Consider the following 23,335-nt stretch of genomic DNA (forward strand, 5'->3'; position numbering starts at 1 on the left):
TTCCAAATGCCGGCTGAGATCTTTTGGCATGGCACCCAGTGTGCCCATCACCACTGGGACCACCTGCACTGGTTTCTGCCAGAGTCTTTGAAGTTCAATCTTGAGGTCCTGATAGCGGCTGAGTTTTTCCTGGTTTTTTCGTCAATGCGACTGTCACCTGGGATGGCAACATCAATGATCCAAACCTTTTTCTTTTCCACATCTGTGATGTCTGGTGTGTTGTGTTCCAGAACTTTGTCAGCCTGGATTTGGAAGTCCCACAGTATCTTTGCATGCTCATTCTCCAATACTTTTGCAAGTTTGTGATCCCACCAGTTCTTTACCGCTGGGAGGTGGTACTTGAGGCATAAGTTCCAAAGAATCATTTGGGCCACATAGTTGTGCCTCTGTTTGTAGTCTGTCTGTGTGATTTTCTTACAGCAGCTGAGGACATGATCTATTATTATTATTATTATTATTATTATTATTATTATTATTATTAATAATATCCCTGCCTTTTCTCTCCACAATGCAGCTACACATAGAGAAAGAGGCTCTATTTACAGCTGAACATGCATGCTAATTTTACTTATGTCAATGCATTTTCCTTTTTAAAGTGGGCATCACATGTCGAGTTCAGGTTTGCCGTTCCTGTTGGCTCCCTTCATGAAAGGATTGTCTTATGAGGGTTCCTCGGACTTGCTGGGCTTTATAATGAACTATAACTATCAGACAGGTAGGTCTTGTATTTATATTGCAGACAAGTCTGTCTCTCCCTTGATCATCTTCACTTCTCACAGTTCTGTGACCTCCCATGTTGCAGGATTTGCTAAATCAGCAGTTAATGAATGGGACTCTGAAATTGATTTTATATTTCCTTAATGTGGTGATCCTGGAAACAAGCAAACCTGAAACAATTGGAAGCCTCTCATGAGGCCAGCTGCAAAATTACTACTAATGATTCCAGAAGGACAGGATTTTTAAGGAGTAATGAAGGCTTCCGTAAATGGACCGGCAAGCAGGATAGATGAAACTATTCATTATTTAAGAAAACCAATGTGCCGCTGAAATGCTTGACTGGGGGTGCATTTACATTGTAGAATTAATACAGTTTGACACCATTTTAACTGCTATGGCTCAGTGCTATGGAATCGTGAGAGTTGTAATTTTACACTGTTTAAAGCTTCCACTGACAAAGAATGCTGTTGCCTCACATGATTCCATAACATTGAGCCATGACGGTTAAAGTGGTATCAAACTGCATTAATTCCATAGTGTAGGCACACCCTAATAATAATGCTGTGTCATACAATAAAATAACAACAACAACAACGCATTGCATGGAAAGTTCCTTGACAAAATTGAAGAAAAGCTGACAAGGAGAAGACCTGGCTCTGGCTCACGAATGGGACCCTGAAGAAGGAGACAGAAGGCCTGATCCTTGCAGCCCAGGAGCAAGACATCAGGACAAAGGCAATTAAGGCCAAGATCGAAAAATCAGCTGATGACCTAAAATGCAGACTGTGCAAGGAAACTGACGAAACCATTGATCATATCCTCAGCTGTGGGACTTTCGAATCCAGATACTGTGGGACTTTCGAATCCAGACTGACAAAGTTCTGGAACACAACACACCAGACATCACAGTTGTGGAAAAGAAAAAGGTTTGGATTATGTCACCATACCATGTGACAGTCGGATTGACGAAAAACAACAGGAAAAACTCAGCCGCTACCAGGACCTCAAGATCAAACTTCAAAGACTCTGGCAGAAATCAGTACAGGTGGTCCCGGTGGTGATCGGCACACTGGGTGCCGTGCCAAAAGATCTCAGCCGGCATTTGGAAACAATACACATTGACAAAATTACGATATGCCAACTGCAAAAGGCCACCATACTGGGATCTGTGCGCATCATCCGAAAATACATCACACAGTCCTAAACGCTTGGGAAGTGTTCAGCTTGTGATTTTGTGATACGAAATCCAGCATATCTATCTTGTTTGCTATGTCATACTATGTTGTTGTGTCAATAATAATAATAATAATAATAATAATAATAATAATAATAATAATAATACACTTTATTTATATTCCGCTCTATCTCCCTGGAGGAACTCAGAGCAGATTACAGAATACATATGAGGCAAACATTCAATGCCTTTCACACAACGACATACACAGACAGAGGTAATGGTCTTCCCTTTTTTTCATCTCTGGCATCTGGAGGCGATGCTCAACTTCCGGCCATGGGAAGGTGCTCTTGTTCCATTTTCCCATGCCTAGGTGCCTGTTATCCGTAGATTCTCTGATCTGTTGCTGGCATGTTTTGCATTTCTGCATGGGATGTCCTTTTACCTTCCCCCCGAGGCAGTACCTACTGATCTACTCCCATTGCATTCTTTCAAACTGCTAGGTTGGCAGAAGCCGAGGGCTGACAGTTGGGAGCTCACTCCAACTCGCAGCTTTGAACTGCCAACTCTCCGGTTGACAGTTTTTCCTGCAGCTAGTGGCTTAACCTGCTATGCTACCACGGCCCCTAGGACTCAGGATGATCCAAATATGATTCTCCAACGATCAACCTTGATGCAGTCTCTCGTTACCATTCTCTTCTCCATCTACCCTAGGTCATGGAGTTGTCCTGAAGAGAAAGAAGCTCCTTAAAGTATGGTCAGAATAATTGGGACTAACAAAAAAATCATTTGAATCTTGCAATACTGCTTTTACGATATAACCTTTTTAATTCACAATATTGCCACCGGATACCTTGACTCTGTTTGTCCTTCCAGCACTATGACTTTGAAGAAGTTTCAGCAGGAGATATGCTGCAGGAATTGTCAAAATACTATAGGAATAGGGATTGTGGTGTAGGGATGCAAGTCTTTGAGCTTTGCCCTTCAATGTGGTCCTTATTTAAGTTGGCTATTTGCACCAAGGACAAAACTGCCATTAATACCAGTGATCCTAAGGTGAGAATGGTATGGTCCAAGAAGTCATTTCAGAGATTTCTTATTACAGTAGAGTCTCACTTATCCAACACTCGCTTATCCAACGTTCTGGATTATCCAACGCATTTTTGTAGTCAATGCTTTCAATATATCGTGATATTTTGGTGCTAAATTCATAAATACAGTAATTTTTACATAGAATTACTGCGTATTGAACTACTTTTTCTTCCAAATTTGTTGTCTAACATGATGTTTTGGTCCTTAATTTGTGAAATCATAACTTAATTTGATGTTTAATAGGCTTATCCTTAATCCCTCCTTATTATCCAACATATTCGCTTATCCAACATTCTGCCGGCCCGTTTATGTTGGATAAGTGAGACTCTACTGTATTCAGCTGATGACTATGAGAACATCTGAAAAATACATTCCTATTTTGTTTTAACAGAAGAAAAGTGAGGCAGACAGTGACCTGCATGACCATTGGTGAACTTTCTTGATGTTTGGAAGAATTAATCATTGATGCATAGAGTTGGAAATGACCACAAGGGCCATCCAAGCCAACTCCCTGCCATTTCATTTTTCTGGAGTTTTATCCTAACAGAGTAGTGTAAAATGAAGCAGAGGTCATGTCACATGGGAAACACAAGCCAAAGATTCAGAGCCAGTTAGTCACTGCCTCCATGAAGGTCGGTGGACAGCAACAAAACTCCCAGAGCTACAGCTGTTAGATTTATAATCCAGCAGTGTTTTCAGCTATATCCTGATTGCTATGTATTTCTGATCTTCTGAGGCACTCCCTTTCTTGCCTGAGTTCCACCAAGGTAGGTACCTCTTTGACTTCATCTTGTGGCTGTTGAGGATTGTTACTTTGAGGTTCAGAAGCTGGTACTTCCATCTCCAAGTTTTGGGGCTGTTGGAAGCTGCAATTCTCATGTGCAAGAGCTGATACTTCCTCTTGCTCTTCCCCCTTACTATCTAAGTCCTGAGTGCAAGGTGTCTCTTCACTGACAGTTCCAGTTGGTCTGGCAATGATTATGCTGATAGATCTTAGGTGAGTCCTGACTTGGTGTGTCCTTAGGCTGCCATTTCACAAGTTGAACCTCATTCTCAGTGAGTTCTGGGCGTGGTCCACAACAGGAAATGTTTCTTACTGACAATTCATTAATCTTGCCATCTTTGGGCCTTTCAGCTCCCAAGAATCAAACAAATGACATAATGATCTTATTATTTTTGTTATTTTAATGCTAAACACAAAGTTGATTATTGATAGATTGTGCATTGCATCGACCTTAAGGAAGATGGGAGCTGTAGTGATTTGTGTCTTGGATTCGGGCAAGTCACATTCAGTGTGACTTGCCCGAGGTCACCCAAGGAAACCCATTGGGTAACCACGGGCAAGTCACACTCTTTTTACCCCAGTGAAAGGCAATAAAAAACTTAATCTGAGTAAATCTTGCCTAGAAAAATTATGACAAGGTTGCCATAAGTGAGTGTTGACCTGAAGACACCCAAAAATATCATATATCATATTCTAGAACATACTTTCACAATCTTGAGGCCTCCAGCTGTATTGAAATACAAGAATCTCCATTGGTCACTGGCTTGGGCACAGAATGATGGGGACTGTAGTCTAGTACATTTAGACAGCTTCAGGTTCAGGTAACTTGTTCTTCATGGTCTCTCACTGTGTTTCTCACTGAAACAGCCAAGTGGCACAGAATAACCACAAAGAAGAAAAACTCATAGAATTATAGTATTATTTATTTATTTCACATATTTGTATCCTGCACTTCTCACCCTGGAAGGGGACTCAGGGCAGCCTTACAGCAGGCAGCAATTTGATGCCCATACATATAAATACAAAAATAAACAAATACAATTAAAACCATACAATTAAACATTAATTATTAAAAACATCAATTAAAATCACGCAATCCAGATCATAGTCCAAGACCTGTCCAATTGTCAGTTCCATTTGTATGTTATCCTTATTGCATTATTTATTGATTGAATGCTTGGTCCCACAGCCACGTCCTGAGTTTCCTCCTGAAAGACAGGAGGGAGGGAAGTGATCTGATTTCATTGTGGAGGGAGTTCCATAGATGAGGGGCCACCACTGAGAAGGCCATGTCTCTCGTCCCAACCAGCTGCGCTTGTGAAAGTGGTGGGATCAAGAGCAGGACCTTCCCAGAAGATCTTAATCTCTGTGATGATTCATAGATGGAGATACCTTCGGACAGGTAAGCTGGGCTGGGACTGTTTAGGGCTTTGTAGGCTAAAGCCAGCACTTTGAACTGTGCTCATAGCAGAGTGGAGCTGATGGAACAGGGGTTGGGATCACAACGCTGTCCTCTGGTCTAGTTCACTGCCGTGCAAGAATAGACTATATCAAAGCACTCAAAAAGATGGCCACCCAATCTCTGTTCAAAGACCTCCAAAAAGGAGAGCCCACCATACTCTAAGGTAATTCATTCCACTATCAAATAATTTTCATGGTCAAGAAGTTCTTCCTAATGTTTTGGCAGAATCTCTTTTCTTGTAATTTGAACCCACTGATTTGTGTTCTGATCTCTGTATCTTCAGGAAACACACTCACTTGATCGTATAACTGTCATGCCTTCAGGAATTTAAAGTTGGCTGTCAGGTCACATTTAGTCTCCTCCTGTCCAAGCAAAACATACTCATCAAGTTTCACTACTAGGAGTTGGTTTCCAGGTCTTTTACCATTATGGTCTTCTTCTTCTGGGTACCTTTCAGCTTGTCAATATCCTTCATAAACTCTGACATGGACACAGTATTCCAGGTGAGATCTCACCAAAGCAAAATGGCGTTATGCTATAACTTCTCTTGTTCTGGATGATATACTGCTACTATTTTGAAACACAATGTTTTATAAGAAAATGACAGTTGCTTCATCTCTTGCCTCTTACCATCTCTTCAACTGGAGTCTTAGGAATGTCTTGAAGCAAAACTACTGCTGGCATCCTGTTCAGTATTTATAACATTATAAGCTAGATTTATGAAATCATAAACCAGCCTGGTGTAGTGGTTTGGGTACTGGACCATGACTCTGAGGATTAGAGTTAAATTCCTCACTTGGCCATGGAAATCTGCTGGGTGACCTTGAGTGAATGATACCTCCAAGTCCAAGAAAAATGAATGATAGGCTTACCCTGAAGTCACCACAAGCTGGAAAGTACTTGAAGTCATACAACAACAATTAAATTTTACTTAACACCTCGTAAATTTTGCAATTCACATTTATGATCATTGCATCATTGCAACAACTGCAAATCCCACCATCTTAGAAGCCCAGCAGCCACATCAACCTAAGGAGTAGTGAAATGCTAGAGGGGATGAATCTAGTCCCTACTCCATGGTGTGATGACCAACTGCAAAACTGATGGTAGGAGATGACATACCTCTTTCTCCACGACCATGACATCCTCCAACATGTCATTGATGAAAACTGGGACATAGGAGTGAGACTGAAAGATGGCGATGAGCTAAGCTTTCTGTCTGTAGAGAAATCGGATGTAGAATGAAAAGCTCAGTAGCTTGACCAATATGCATGCAGGATTAAATCTTACTCTGCAGAAATTCATCAGGCCTCCAGTTTCCAGGGATGGCTTTTTAAAGATACTCAACACTGATTAGAAACTATATACAGTAGAGTCTCACTTATCCAACATAAACGGGCCAGCAGAACATTGGATAAGCAAATATGTTGGATAATAAGGAGGGATTAAGGAAAAGCCTATTAAACATCAAATAAGGTTATGATTTTACAAATTAAGCACCAAAACATCATGTTATACAACAAATTTGACAAAAAAGTAGTTCAATACTCAGTAATGCTATGTAGTAATTACTGTATTTACGAATTTAGCACCAAAATATCAGATGTATTGAAAACATTGACTACAAAAATGCGTTGGATAATCCAGAACATTGGATAAGTGAGACTCGACTGTACTTGGAATTCCTGGACTTTCTCATGGCTCAGAAGTGAGAGTAAAGGTGCATCTACACTGCAGAATTAATGCAATTTGATACTTCATCTACCACAACTCAATGCTATGGAATCATGGGAGCCATAGTTTGGTGAGATAGCAGCACTCTGACAGAGAATGCTAAAGTCCTTGTAAAACTACAACTCCCATAACTCCATAGCATGGTTCATTATGGTCCTACAGGTTATATTAATTCTACAGTGTAGATCAGGCATGGGCAAACTTCGGCCCTATTGGCAGTTAGGAATTGTGGGAGTTGAAGTCCAAAACACCTGGAGGGCCGAGGTTTGCCCATGCCTGGTGTAGATGCATGCTACATATATCTAACAGTTCAGATCCATTTAATATAAATGCAAATCAAACTGATTACCGAGGCTATACAAATCAATTAATGGCCAACTGCAGAAGCTTTATTATACTTATAAACTCCCTTTGTTTTGACAAAGCATGCGGAATCCTCATAAACTGTATGTGTTTTTTAAAAAAGACAGAGCTGTAAATTCAGCCTCTTGTCCTAAATCTGTCAGTGCTTTCATGTCAATATCATATGACTTGGGTACCTGGAATGAAACAAATCCAAACCATGCATTATTAAAAGAAGACAAAGTTCATGGGCTGAGTTACTACAAAGGCAACCTTTACTTAGATGTGAGGGGCACATTGATCCCACTCAAAGATTAGAAAAGTTATTTTCTGGACTACAACCCATCATAATCCTCTTGCCAACAGGACCAGTGTCTGTGGGATTTGTGGGTTCAAAAAAGGTAAAGATTTCAAGATCTAATCCTGCTGAAGTGCACACTCAGACTAAAACTATCTGTGTTACATATTTCTTCATGTCGAGGCTTCTCAGATCTTTCCAAACAAAGGCTGTTTTCCTAAGGTGCCTTTCCTCCTTTCATCTAAAGGGGCTAATCTTATCAGTTCAGGTCATTATCATTCTTCTTTAAGGAAACTGAATGATGCCTATGGAAAAAACAAATGATTTTCTTTTAAGTTCTTTGCTTGTTTATTCTGTCTGAGCCAATATCCAAGTATCTAGTGGAGAAAGAGATTTCCAGTTCATCCAGACAGAAAACAAGACTCTTTTCACTTGGACTATTTCATGTGTATAGATCAGGCATGGGCAAACTTTGGCCCTCCAGGTGTTTTGGAGTTCAACTCCCACAATTCCTAACAACCTACTGGCTGTTAGGAATTGTGGGAGTTGGAGTCCAAAACACCTGGAGGGCCTAAGTTTGTCCATGCCTGGTATAGATGTCTTCAAGTAGCCTGCTGATAACAGATGACCCCATCAATTTCATAGGATTTTTTTAAGGCCAAAATTTTGTAGTTTTTCAAGACCTTCTCTGCCAAAGAATACTGTTGCCTCATCAAATTACAAATCCCAGCATTACACACCATTCAGCCATGGCAGGCAAAGTGGTGTCAAACTGCCTTACTTCTAGAGTATGCATTGTAGATACACCTGTAGTTCTCTGTAAGATCAATTTATGTTTAATCTGTTTTCATAATACAGTGTAAATCTTTGATAAATACTTTGTATCTATCCCACATTCTCCAAGTCATAACGTAGTGGGCATAGTTCTTGAATTCATTCCATTTTTAATGCTTATTAAAATGTCCCAGTTTTTTCTCCTCCTAATTTCCTTCTTTGTCCTCAGCTTATTCCAAATGCTGCAAACTAAGTTCAAAAACCAAAACTTGTCTGAATTCCATTGATTCAAGAAGAGGCAGAAGAAAGAGGGTGGGGGAGAATCTTGCCTTTCCTGGGAGACACAAAAACAATTAATAATAATAATAATAATAATAATAATAATAATAATAATAATAATAATAATACCCAAGTACCACCCAAGTACCACCTCCCAGCAGTAAAGAACTGGTGGGATCACAAACCTGCAAAAGTATTGGAAAATGAGCACGCAAAGATACTGTGGGACTTCCAAATCCAGACTGACAAAGTTCTGGAACATAACACACCAGACATCACAGTTGTGGAAAAGAAAAAGGTTTGGATCATTGATGTTGCCATACCAGGTGACAGTCGCATTGACGAAAAAAACCAGGAAAAACTCAGCCGCTATCAGGACCTCAAGATTGAACTTCAAAGACTCTGGCAGAAACCAGTGCAGGTGGTCCTGCTGTCAAACTGCACATTGAGTGCCGTGCCAAAAGATCTCAGCCAGCATTTGGAAACAATAGACATTGACAAAATTACGATCCGCCAACTGCAAAAGGCCACCCTACTGGGATCTGTGCGCATCATCTGAAAATACATCACACAGTCCTAGACACTTGGGAAGTGTTCGACTTGTGATTTTGTGAAACGAAATCAGCATATCTATCTTGTTTGCTGTGTCATACAATAATAATAATACACTTTATTTATGTTCCACTTTACCTCCCTGGAGGGACTCAGAGCGGATTACAGTAAACACATATAAGGCAAACATTCAATGCTCTTTACACAATGAACAATAGTGACATACAATACACAGACAGACACGGTAAAGCCTTACCCTTTCATATCTGGCATCTGGAGGTGGTGTTCAACTCTGGTCATGGGGAGGTGCTCTTGTTCCATTTTTCCATGTTGTGGAGCCTGTTGTCTGTAGACATCTCCAATCGTGTTTTGCCAGCATCTCTGGATGTCTGCATGAGGCGTCCTTTTACCTTCCCTCCAAGGCGGTACCTATACTCACATTGCATGCTTTCAAACTGCTAGGTTGGCAGAAGCTGGGACTGACAGCAGGAGCTCACTCCAACTCATAGTTTCGAACTGCCAACCCTCCAATCAGCAGATTTTCTGCAGCTAGTGGTTTAACCCACTGTGCTATTGCAGCCTCTTCTATTTCGTTTGTTCTTCTTCATTAATAACTTTTGCCCTGTTGCTTGGCCACATGTGTCCCTGTTTTCACCTATGAAATACTGAAGAAAATGACATCCCTGATTTGGATAGAAAATAGATAATTCCATGTGATTTGAATATCACATTGTACCACTATCTAGTCCAAGCAGATGTTTCATTTTATCCTCCGTATGCCAAATATGGAATATTAGAGATGCTGCGCTTTCCTGAATTTCACCTACTGCTTCTTCCCTTTGAGCTGCCATCAGAACAAATGCTGTTCATTTTGCTTAATTCCTTTTCTCATTCCCAAATTGTTAATATCATCAGTGACACTGTGTCTTGTTTCGCACACAATGACTGTCATTTCTGCAATTGTCATTTTGTTAAACTGGACATTTTTAATATGCACATTTCATTTTTAATGCCAAATTGGATTTTTAAAATTATGATTGCAAAAAAGGGAAAAGAATCCTACGTTGAAAAAATGAAGAGAAAATACAAGACAAAAGGAGGAAAGATATAGTATATGAACAAAAGATAGGTATACCCATTAATGTTAAACTGATCATATTTCCAAATATACATTTTTTAAAATTGGTGTCTTTAAAATATATGTTCATGCAAAGCTAAAGGAGTAAGATTTCCCATGGATGATGGATGCTTACCTTTCCAACTTGGAAGTGTAAGACTCTTTGTAACATTGGGTGGATCTACACTGTAGAATGAATGCAGTTTGACATCACTTACCATGGTTCAATATTATGGAATCAAGGGAGTTGCAGTTTTAGCCTTCTTTTCTAGAGTGCTGAGCCCCACTAAACTACAAATCCCAGGAGTCCTTAGCACTGAGACATGGAACTTAAACTGCTGTCAAACTGCATTAATGCTACAGTGTAAATACACCCTCAGTTTGCCAGTTTTCTTTTGGCTGCATGTGCAGATGAACATTTGTCTTAATTTTAAGACTTTTCTGTTCCTTCGCTTACCTTTTTTTTTTGGTAACCAGATCACCTAAGTTTTGGGGACCTTGAATTCTTACAGTTTGAGGCCATTTCCCTTAGTCCTAACAGACATAAGCATCTTTGATTTGATCAATAGGATAAAAAAGAGATATTTTTATGTGTTGGCTAATGAATAGCTGTTAAAAATAGCTTAAAAGTTAGCAGATGTAAGTCCTGTTTTGCTAATAAAGAGATTTCCACTTTGAATGGTTTGTTCTTTTACGGTGTTTCTCATGTGATTGATACAAAGAGCGCACAAAGTTTAAAAAACACATAAACCCAATGTGCAGTCACATGAAGAGCATCTGAGCCTATTTAACTGAAACAGCCCCATGGAACGTTCTTGTTGTTTTAACACACAGTAAAATAGACATCGGAGTTTATTAGGCAACAATTTAGTACCATCATGCTATCCATTTAGGTAATGGTTGCAGATGAAGTGGATCCAAAGGCAAACTGGATCTTTCCTGACCTTTATAATAGACGTTGCATGTTGACTACTGCAAATCTTGAATTTGTTTCATACCTAATTTTGGAATTTCCACATTTTCATGCCAGTTGTTTTAGTGATGCTGGAGTCACCAAAAGAGGAGGTACACAGAGATCTTTTAAGGGTTTTTAAGTGTGTCTTAATTACTCTTAGTACATTGCCTAGACAGAGGCAAGAAACCAGGGTTTGTTTCGTTTTGTTGAAACTTGACAAATCCATGGAAACCCTCCACCCAGGTCAATTTGGGTCAATGCAACTTTAGTTTTAGTTTACTTCATGTGCGAAAGGCACTGACAAGTTTTGAAAAATATCTTCCTTTGAAACAATGGCCAGGAGCTAAGAAGCACAGATTGTACAGAACTTTGTCTAACCTAAGAAACTACATGGAACAAGCTGTTTTTCTCAGATTTAAATATATGCACAAATCGTCAAATTCTCAAAATATACACAGATTTGGACTCCCATTCTGATGGGAGCAAACCTGGTTTAACTTTTTTAAATTACCAGTTGAGTGCACCTACACTACAGAATTTTTAATGTTTCAACGAGTTTTATTTCATTTTCACACTTTAATGCCATAAGAGGGAAAAAGTCAAGGAAAGTATAAGTTGGATATGCAGTTTTGTTAGTAAGTTAGGTCTATCCATACGTCTAATGTGCATTCAAGAATGAGAAAGGGGAGGGTATTGTTATACACACAGTATTCTATTTTTTAAAGCAGTTCCATTCACTATGTCTTTTTGTTGTCAAAAGCTTTCATGGCCAGAATCAGTGGGCTGCTGTGAGTTTTCTGGGCTATATGGCCATGTTCCGGAAGCATTCCCTCCTGATGTTTCGCCCAAATCTATGGCAGGCATCCTCAGAGGTTGTGAGGTCTGTTGGAAACTAGGCAGGAGGGGTTTATATATCTGTAGAATGATGTCCAGGGTGGGAGAAAGAACTCTTGTCTGCTTGAGGCAAGTGTGAATGTTGCAGTTGGCCAGCTTGATTAGCATTGAATGGCCTTTTAGCTTCAAAGCCTGGCTGCTTCCTGCCTAGGGGAATCCTTTGTTGGGAGGTATTAGCTGGTCCTGATTGTTTCATGCCTGGAATTCCCCTGTTTTCCACCAAACGTAGCACCCAAACACGAATCAAGGAACATGAAAGGCACTGCCGACTCATTCACCCAGAGAAGTCATCCATAGCAGAGCACTTGATGAACCAACCCAGACACAGCAAATTATCTGAGAACACAGAAATGCTGGATCACTCTAACAACCACCATGTCAGACTACACAGAGAAGCCATTCAAGTCCACAAGCATGTGGACAATTTCAACAGAAAGGAGGAAACTATGAAAATGAACAAAATATGACCAGCAGTATTTAAAAAACTCTAAAATCAGGACAGTAAATAAAAAACAACACTGAGAAAACGGGAATTCTCTAGGCACGAAACAACCAGGGCCAGCTAACGACTCCCAACAAAGGCTTCCCCCAGGCAGGAAGCAACTAGACTTTGAAGCTGAAAGGCCATTCAATTATAACCAAGCTAATTAATCAAAGGCCATTCAAAGCTAACAGTTGCACTTGCCTCAGGCAGACAAAAGTTTTTTTTTTTTTACTGTTCCTTTTTCCAATAATTGTTTGTAAGTCAATGTTTTCTCCCAGCTGCCCTTAATTGTGGAAAAGCCTCTTCTGGTTTAGTCCATTCAGGTATTTCTCTGTAGAAGACTTTCTTGTATTTATTCTAAAGTCTTAGTAGTGAATTTCTTATCTTAAAGTTGGAATCTACTTTTGTTTTATTATAGATCAAGTATGCATGCCGTCCATATTTTAAGTTTGATCCTTCTAAATTGAGTAATTTTTCATTTTATTTTTTATTTTTTTTAAAAAAATCCATTCTTTTATCCAAATCCAGGCTGCTGTTTGACACACTAACTGTCTTGGTTCATATGTATTCAGCCTATTCTCTGCTTTACATTCATTCATTTATTATAGATCAAGTATGCATGCCGTCCATATTTTAAGTTTGATCCTTCTAAATTGAGTAATTTTTCATTTTTTTTAATTTTTTTTTTAAAAAATCCATTCTTTTATCCAAATCCAGGCTGCTGTTTGACACACTAACTGTCTTGGTTCATATGTATCCAGCCTATTCTCTGCTTTACATTCAGGCTCTCTCCAAGATCTCTACATATGAAGAAATTCTGGTTGCAACACAGATTGAGTTATGTATCTGTAAACACTTCTGTGATTCCTATAAATATGTAAAGTACTTTTTCCAAGTAATCTGTATCAAAATCACTGTATGTCCTCTTTTGAATGTTCGGTTTCGTATTTCTAGCCATACCTGTTCTCGCTACGTGCCAATGCGTTACATAAGAACACAAGGAACAAATTATCCTGGGGAAATGAACCAATGGGAGTGCGCTTTGGATTTTGGACATAGCTTGAGTTAACTGCTAGGAAACAATCAGGATGCAAAAGAGCTGGTTTTCCTGTCTATTATTGTCATAATCAACAAAGACAACTTAATCAACTTTGCCACCTCCAGTGATGTATATAAGCATTATTCCTATATTAATGAATGCACATTGTCGCAGCATGATTTGTACTGGAGCACCCAAAATGCCTTTAGTGTTCCAGTTTATTAAACTGTGAAGAATTGGTCCATGAAAAAATCCATGTGATAACTAATTGATTAACATGCCCTTTTTCCAGGAACAGAACCCAAAACTCCATAAACCACTCAAAACAGACTTCAAAAACAGCTGCACCGATTTTATACTAATGTTCTTCGTGAAGCAATTACCATGAAATGATTAGAGATCCAGTTTTTATTCAGTGGACACTCCCTTGCTGAACACAAGTATTAGTACTAGAAAGTGTTTTTTATTGGGGGAAGGGATGTGGACAAATCTTACGTTTTCTAAAAAACTATCATTTAAGGATTGAAATGATAGGAACTTGCTATTTTAGAGAACCAGATCAAATGCTTTTATTTCAACGGCAGGTGCATCTTTCTACACTATAGAATTAATGCAGTTTGACATCACTTTAACTGCCATGGCACAAAGCTATTGAATCTTGGGATTTGGAGTTGTGCAAGATATTTAGTTTTCTCTGTCAAAGACTGCTGGTGCCTTATCAAACTACAGATCCCAGGAATCCATAGCATTCAGCCATGGCAATAAAGTGGTTTCAAATGGCTTTAATTGTATAGTGTAAACACAGCTGACATATCCAGGATTTATATTGTATAGTGTTGTTTATCCATTATTTTACTGTAGTCTATTTGACAAATAATCTGTTTCACTCACTCCCTAAAATATTGGCATAAAGCTAGCTAAACAAAGGTTGTGACCACCCTGCCCAATTATAGTTAGGTTTAAAGGTCACAGCTTCATCTCATAGATGGTTTCAGTTTTCAGAAGAATTTAGAACTATTTATTATTATTTGTCAAACTGCCAATCCCTGGATTCTGTAAGATGGAGCAAAGGTAGTTAAAGTGATCTCAAACTGCCATAACTAGGTAGTGTAGATGCACTGAAGGATCACACAGGAATGGTATGGTTCCCCAGTGGCAAGGACATTATGTACACTTTTCTTTTCCTGTATGATTTATTTTAAAAAAACCATATTTGCCTGATGAAGTTGCCAGCGAAGTGCATTATGCATTTTGTACTTTTTAGTTGGCCCAATAAAAATATCACTGTTTTGTGTATTTTGTGCTTTCTTTTTTTTCTGCAACCCCCTGGATATGAGTAATACCAAGAGTGAATTTACCAGAGATAATAAATCGGCATGTTGCCGGGTGAGGTGATCCTTCATTCTCTACAGAAAGAACTAGCAGAGAGGTGAAGTTATTTGCTCCGCAGGCCACCCAATTTGCAACTGGCAAGACAAGAATGAAACACCGGGATAGTTTAAACATCAAACAACTACTTATTCCAGCAGATGAAACATCTAAAACATCTACAGTGTTGGAAAAGTATTAGAACTTGTTTAGTTAGTTTGGCAACACTAAAAATGTATAATCACTCACTCACAAATTTGGGGTGGCTAATGGGTTGCATTATCTTTCAATCACTGATTTGCTTTTGTTCTGCAGCCACTCTAAAAGTTTCAAACACTTATTGAAAGCATTTTTTTGTCATCCATGTTCAATGTCCATCACGAGTTCATATGTACTTTTCAATTTTCAATATATTAACCCCCCCACCCCCGAAGGACACCTATATTCTAAAGTGTTTCCTACTTCCTTCCTGCATGGAGGAAGAGCAGAACAGAGAATGGACCACATGTATTTAGATATAGTTCCAAATGTCATTCAAGGAAGCTATGCACAACCAGCACTGGTTACTACTTGGATGGGAGTCCACCGATACATACAAGGTGTTATACAGTATTTCAGAGGAAGAAACTTTGAAAACTATCTCAGAGAATTCCTTGTCTAAGAAAATCCTATGAAATTCATGGGATTGGCTGAAGTTGATAGGCAGCTCGAAAGCACATAGATGCACATGGGAGAAATTGCACAAAAGAGCATAATATAGAATATCTATTAGCTTTGAAAACTCCACACCTCTGAGGATGCCTGCCACAGATGTGAGCTAAACGTCAGGAGAGAAAGCTTCTGGGACATGGCCATACAGCCCGAAAGACTCACAGCAACCCAGTGATTCCAGCCATGAAAGCCTTCGACAATATATCTTTCATGATCTCTGATTCCTTATGACATTGGCCACCCAAATGAGCCCAAAACCTCATTAACATACTTTTACCTCTGAGCTATATGTCCAGATATATGTCTTCATCACCATATCAAATTTAGGGAACCAACACATATTTTTAGGTAAAAATATTGTAGTTTATTGTAAAAACGATCATGAGATGAAAGAAACATGTTATCTAATTCAATCCCCAAATAAAAACTACAGGCATTTCCAATTAGAATTGAAGATTTGTTGTTACTATTCATACCAATTTGAGGACTCCATGGCGGGCCAAAATCTGGTCAGCAAGACTATGAAGTCCTCCACGGGGAATGGATTCAGGTTCAATGAACAGGGCAAAATTATATATGATTGATATTATATTTTTGGTGCCAGTTCAAGTGCAAATAATGATTCTGCAAAGTTTTGGTTCCCTTGAAGAAAGTCAAGGAAACATGAGTAAATAAGGAGTAAGACACACATCGTCTGACTTATCACTGGGTGGACAGCACAGAATTTTTGGTCTTAGAGTATTCTAAAGCAGTTGAGTTTGACAGTTGAACAGGAGAGAAAGGAGTTCTGAATAAAGCGGCATAGAGCAGAGGACAGAAAGGGAAGGAAAAGGAGCAGAGAGTAAGTCATGAGAAGTAGCATTGGGAAGTGAACAATTGAAAAAGTGAGGGCAAACAAGTGGCAGCTCAGGCCAAATTACATATGACTTGATGCTCAGCTAAAGAAAATCCTGACAGCACAGTTCCTTTTCTGGGAAGCTGGATGCTTGCAGAGAAATAATGAGGGAGTAAGCATTTAATCCTTTCTCCTTGTGGTCAGCTTTTTATGGCCAGCTCTTCACTTTCCAGCCATATGTGTCCAAGAGTTTCCAGGAGCAGTTTCGATCTTGGAAAGAGTTTAGCGCCATAAATGGAGAGGTGAGAGAGAAGTGAAGCAACTGTAAAAAGTAGTTTCTTACTGAAAACTGCCTCCACTTGATAATAACTGCCTTTCAGAATTGCTAGATCTGAAATACTTCAAGATCCAAAATTGTTCACATGGGTGGCTGAGATAATGACCCCTTTACTTTGTTATGGTTCAATGTACATGACCTTTGTCTTATGCATTAAATTACTTAAAATATTGCGTTCAAAATTATTTTCAGGCTATGTGTGTAAGATGTATACGAAACATAAACCAATTTTGTGCTTAGGCTTGGGCCCCATCATCAAGATATCTCATTGTGTACATATATACAACTACAGGCAAGTATTCCAAAATCTGGGGGGAAAAACCCTGAAATCCAAAGCACCTCTTGTCTGAAACATTTTTGATAAGGGATACTCAACTTGTACCACAATTTTCTGACATATGTAAGTTCAGTTTGGTTCTCAGAGGCATTTGTCCAGCAAAGATAAGCTTTTGAACATCAACTTTGGGTTGTGAAATGGATTGCTATCACTCAGCCTTCTTATCTGGAACAAACAGATATTTGGGTGTCTCATGCTGAAAGTAGATTTCATCCTAAACGCCCTCTCTGTCCACACAGTGGTTATTCTAGGCGGGCCAAAGATGTATTCATTTTAAATCCCAACAAGTGTAAAAATCTGTAGAGTTGCTATCATGAGAATTGTAATTTTACAGGATTTGCTAGCACTGAGTCACAGCAGTTAAAGTGGTACAGTGTAGATGCACCTCAGTATCTTTGCAGTCATTGCAAGGAAAGTATACCACAATTGCTGCAAGAACGCTATTGTTAGGCTGGTTTGAATTGCATTATATGGTCAGTGTAGAACCAAATAATGCAGCTTGAATTGCAGTGAACTGCATTTGTCATCATAGCTATCGCTTGTGGCTGAGTACGATTGCCTTCCAAGTGTAGAGTCTTGGTGGTGGGTCCGTAGGTGACCGTAGTGGCCTATTCTGGACCTGCATGTTCTTTCGCAGTGATGACATTGATTTCCAGATGGAAGGTGGTCCCAACAAGGGTTGGCTTGATGCACCTTCCTCTTGACATGCTTCTCTCTTTCACCCTCCATTCATGCCTCTTTAAATTCCACAGCACTGTTGGTAATAGCTGACCTCCAGTTAGAACGCTTGAGAGCCAGGATATACACACTGGCAGGCAAAACATGGACTGTGCTTGAGATGTCTGGATTAGTAGGCACTCATTACATATATTCCTAGCTGAACCACAATGTTGATTCAACAAACAGGAACAAACCTGCAATTTCTTAGTTTTTAGTAGATGTAATATTACAGTTCTTAATTTTCAGATGATTCCTGTGGGGCTACATTTGTTTAATAGACAGAAGGATTCCCTTTTCTGCCTAAATGTAAGGGAGGAATGTAAGGTGCTACACTTAGGCAGAAAAATAAAATAAAATGCACAAATATAGATAGGTGACACCTGGCTTATCTTAAATTTATTGAAGGTATTGGAAAGTGCTGAGCAGTCATAGGAGTGTGTTTTGTGTGTGTCGGTTTATGTTTGACTTTATTTTCTTGTTTAGCAGCCAAGGCATATATTTATCAGTTCCAGAATTCTGCTTTTGTCACAACAAGCTATGGATTTAAGCCTTTCTCCTGAATGTAAATCAAGCATAAAATAACAACAGGCAAGCTGCTGTGTTTTTAAATGGCTGTCTCTGATTCAGATTAGACACCTGAAAACAGTACTGTTGTTGTTTTTAAAATACAGAAAAACAAGGATTGATGGGGAATGTCCAGGATAGAAAAAGAAAAGCAACCAATAAGAAAACGCAATATGGAAGATATGTAATGCTAGAAACAAAAAGCACAATGTAAGTTTCAGCATGATGCTGTGGCATCTTTTCCTACTGTTTGTAACCACAGGATTAATCTATGTATAAGGAACCGTGACCTTATATTTTCTACCTAAAGATTGCATTTCTTTCCATGAGCTGCCTGCTGTGTTGTAAGTTCTCGTTCAAATTAAAAGAGCACAACAATATTCTCCAACATTTCACAGATGAAAACTGGAATAGGTGGTGGTTGAGCAACATTAGAATGTGGTCAAGATGGCAATATATATATACAGTAGAGCAGGGGTCCCCAAACTTTTTAAACAAGGGGCCAGTTCACGATCCTTTGGACCGTTGGAGGGCCGGACTATAGTTGGCCACTGAGCAATAATAATTAATAATAATAACAACAACAACAATAAAAAAGTGGGTTGAAAGAGACCCTTTGGGCCATTGAGTCCAACCCCCTTCTGCCTTTGTGCACCAAAAGCACAAGCAAAGCACCCCTGACAGATGGCCACCCAGCCTCAATGTTAATAATAATAATAATAATAATAATAATAATAATAATAATAATAAAGAGGGTTGGAAGAGACCCCTTGGGCCATTTAGTCCAACCCCCTTCTGCCTTTGTGCACCAAAAGCACAAGCAAAGCACCCCTGACAGATGGCCACCCAGCCTCAATGTTAATAATAATAATAATAATAATAATAATAATAATAATAATAATAATAATAATAATGGTTGTAAGAGAAGAAGAGACCCCTTGGGTCATTTAGCCCAACCCCCTTCTCCTTTGTGCCATGGGGGCCGGATAAATAGCTTCGATGGGCCGCATCCGGCCCCCGGGCCTTAGTTTGGGGACCCCTGCAGTAGAGTTTCACTTATCCAACCTTCGCTCATCCAACATTCTGTATTATAAAACACAGTCTGCCTCCCACCTAGATCCACAGCTGTTTCTTTAGGCAGGCAAGGCTCACAGGTTGTTGTTTTTTAATCTTCACAGGACTGAACCTTTTACTGATTTAACTTCCGACAATGTTGTACTGTAAGTTTATTTTATGCAATTCTATCTTTATTGGTAGTCGATGTTTTAGTAGTCAATGTTTTGTAGTCAATGTTTTCAATACACTGCGATGTTTTGGTGCTAAATTCGTAAATACAGTAATTACTACCTAATGTTACTGTGTATTGAACTGCTTTTTCTGTCCATTTGTTGTAAAACATGATGTTTTGGTGCTTAATTTGTAAAAGCATAACATAATTTGACATTGAATAGGCTTTTCCTTAATGCCTCATTATCCAACTTTTTCGCTTATCCAACGTTCTGCCAGCCCGTTTATGTTGGATAAGCGAGACTCAATCTTTCTCTCTCTCTCTCTCTCTCTCTCTCTCTCTCCCCCTCTCTCTGTGTGTATAGAGAGAGGGTATCAAAATATGTCTGTTTATACTACAAAGGCTGTTACTAGGTGAAGTGGCCCTCTGTGATGTCACTGGGAAGGAAAGGTGTTGTGAATGAGGGGAAGGGAGGAAGGAAAGAGCCACAGAGAGAGTCATATTGCCATGGAGACTTTGTGAGGTAGGCCCTCTCAGAGATGGAGAAAGAAGAAATGGAGGGTGGGGGGTGGGGGGGAGGAAGAAAGGCAAATGCCGGGTATACTGTATATAGTACAAGGAACAATACACAAACTAGGAGAAGCCCTATGAGGAGCGGCTTAAAGGCTGAGAGGAGACATGATAGCCATGTACAAATACGTGAAGGGAAGTCATAGGGAGGAGGGAGCAAGCTTGTTTTCTGCTGCCCTGCAGACTAGGACACGGAACAATGGCTTCAAACTACAGGAAAGGAGATTCCACCTGAACATCAGGAAGAACTTCCTCACTGTGAGGGCTGTTCGACAGTGGAACTCTCTCCCCGGGGCCGTGGTGGAGGCTCCTTCCTTGGAGGCTTTTAAGCAGAGGCTGGATGGCCATCTGTCGGGGGTGCTTTGAATGTGATTTCCTGCTCCTTAGCAGGGGGTTGGACTGGATGGCCCATGAGGTCTCTTCCAACTCTACTATTCTATGATTCTATGATTCTATAAGCTGCAACAGTTTGCCTCTGCCTGTGGCTATATATATGATTGTGATATTTCACAGATATGGTAACCCTATCATGGGGCTTTCATGACAATATTTCTTCAAAAGACATTGGCCTTTGCCTATTTCTGAGGCGGGAGGTGTTTGTACTTGGCAGAATTAAAATGCGGACCATGACTCAATACTAAGGGATCATTGGAGTTGCAGTTTCGTGAGGCACCAGCACTATTTGGCAGAGAACATGAAGGAACTTGTAAAAACTACAAGATGCACCCGAAGAGCGTGCGACTTCTCCAAAGTCACCCCAGTGGGTTTCCATGGCCGAGCAGGGATTTGAACCATGGACTCCAAAGTCATAGTTCAACATGCAAGTTATTATATCATGCTCGTTTTCAGAAACATTTTACCTTCAGTTACCTCAGTGGGAGAAGGGGAGGAAAGGAAGGAGGATAGACTATATGGGTTATCCAGAAAGTAGATTACGTTTTGGAATTAAAAATGAAGAAAGTATAGGAGAAAACATTTACCATATGCAGTTGAAAGCCACACCCAAATACCACATCCCACGTAGTCGCCATTCAAATCTAGGCACTTACCATAGCGATGAATGAGCTTTGCAACTCCTGCGGGAAGGGGTGACCGGCTGGTTGAGGACGCAAGTGGCAGAATTTAGTGGGGAAAGAGTTGCAAAGCAAATGGCGACTATGTGAGATGTGGTATTTGGGTGTAGCTTTCAACTGCATATTGTAAATGTTTTCTCCTATACTTTCTTCATTTTTAATTCCAAAATGTAATCTACTTTCTGGATTGCCCTCGTATATTAAATTGCACTGTTCGTTTGTAGGAATGAGTTAACAAAAAAACCACTGGGCCAAAACACATCAAATTTGGCAACAAAACACCTGACTATCCAATGACTGACCACTACAAAAACAACAACAACAACAAAACACACACACACACACACACAGATAAAAGGTCTTTAAAACCCCCAAAATTAACAACAACAAACAGCTCACACGCTGCCTCAAGCCTCACGCCCCTCCAGCACGCGGGAGGGGAAAAAAACAGAGGAAGAAAGACTGTTCAAAATAACGAACCCTGAAGGCAGGCACTGCATCCCCTCAGAAGTGTCCTTGCCTTCCAGCCTCCACACAAACCTCCCGAGGTAGCCTGCTTTCACACACCACCCTCCTTCTTTGTCCCCACACTCCTTCCTCTTTTCAAATCCTGTTGCTTGCAATCACTGCCGCAAAATGGTGCAACCTCCAATCCTGTCCTCTACAAGGGGGCACCTGGCTGCTCACCGGCCTGCTACTCCCTCTCTGAAATCTTGCCGCACTCCTTCCTCCTCTTCTTCTCTCATATATATAAATAAATGTCCTGCCTGGAGTAGAGTGTCCCTCCTGTGCTTTCGGGGAAAAGAAGCCCTTGCTTCCCTTCCCTTCGTTGTCTCCGCCCTTGGGAGCCAGCAGGCAAAAGGCAGGTTTTAGAGACCCCCAAATGAAAGCAAGTGGAGAGACCCACTGCCATATAATCCAGTTCAGTGTGGATTTGTTGCACCTCAACCCTGAATTCACCTTGCTCCAACACACACACTGCACCACAGCAGGCTTGGGTTTTTCAGTTTATTGATAAAAAATAGCAAAACTTAACAAAAAGCAGTAAAGAAAGCAATAATCCGATTACAAGGGCAATCTACAAAACACAGGTCAAAGACTTCATAGATAATATTTCAAAGTTCCAAAAATAGCAAAGCAGTCCTGAAGAAACAAGGTAACATGAGCTTCAAAAGTATAATACAAACACAGATTCCAAGCATGAAACTAAGCAAGAAATATTTCCATGAACCAAGACAAGGCAATGTTGCTCTGTCTAAAATCTTTCCCCAATTGCATCCCTTTTTAAGCATGCTTGCAAGCTAGAAACACATTCCTCTGAGATCTGGCTCCCCCACGCTTGCTTGCAATTCTCACAGAGCGTCTGAGGCCCGGTCTCAACTTTAACCTAGAATCCCTGTCTAACGAGAACTCTTCTCCCTCGCTGTCATCTGAACTTTGTTGATATTGACAATCTTCAGACTCTGGGGAAAAGTTACCCTTATCACTAAACTCAGAGCTTTCCACATTCCCCTGATCTGTCTGCTTTTCTAAGCCATCAACATTCCCCAAATCCACCTGCATTTCTGAATCTTCAACATTTCCTGGAACAAACTGCTGTTCCACATTTCCTGGAACAAACTGTTGAAACCCAAATCCCCCTTCATCATCATCAGACTGAACCACAACAGGATTTTATACAGCTGTGTAGAAGGGGCCTCATATATCTAGTTCTAAGCAGATAATGCAAGATTATAAATATAATATATAATAATTATTCTGGTATAATAATACAAAACAATATAATCTCTAAAATCAGGACAGCAAATAAAGAGCAACACTCTGAAAACAGGGAATTCCAGAAAGGAAACAATCAGGGCCAGCTAGCACCTCCCAAGGAGCCCCCAGATGGCATA

The 23,335-nt window shown here is 39.9% G+C and overlaps 1 protein-coding gene across 2 annotated transcripts in view; it reads left to right on the forward strand.

Moving 5' to 3' along the window:
* The first annotated feature begins 16,584 nt into the window (after positions 1-16,584).
* ppp2r5e (protein phosphatase 2 regulatory subunit B'epsilon) overlaps positions 16,585-23,335 on the forward strand; it is a 107,811-nt gene continuing 101,060 nt past the window's right edge. Inside the window, exons 1-3 of one of the 2 annotated variants that reach the window (XM_062968579.1) lie at positions 16,585-16,617; positions 18,677-18,779; positions 19,748-19,789. In XM_062968579.1, coding sequence (XP_062824649.1) covers positions 18,691-18,779; positions 19,748-19,789 — 131 coding nt within the window. In that variant the 5' untranslated portion in view covers positions 16,585-16,617; positions 18,677-18,690. Of the gene's footprint in view, positions 16,618-18,676; positions 18,780-19,747; positions 19,790-23,335 lie in introns of those variants that run through there. The other variant, XM_062968580.1, reaches the window with a different exon arrangement.

The sequence above is a fragment of the Anolis carolinensis genome, chromosome 1 (assembly GCF_035594765.1).
Source record: "Anolis carolinensis isolate JA03-04 chromosome 1, rAnoCar3.1.pri, whole genome shotgun sequence".
NCBI classification, from domain to species: Eukaryota; Metazoa; Chordata; class Lepidosauria; order Squamata; family Dactyloidae; genus Anolis; species Anolis carolinensis.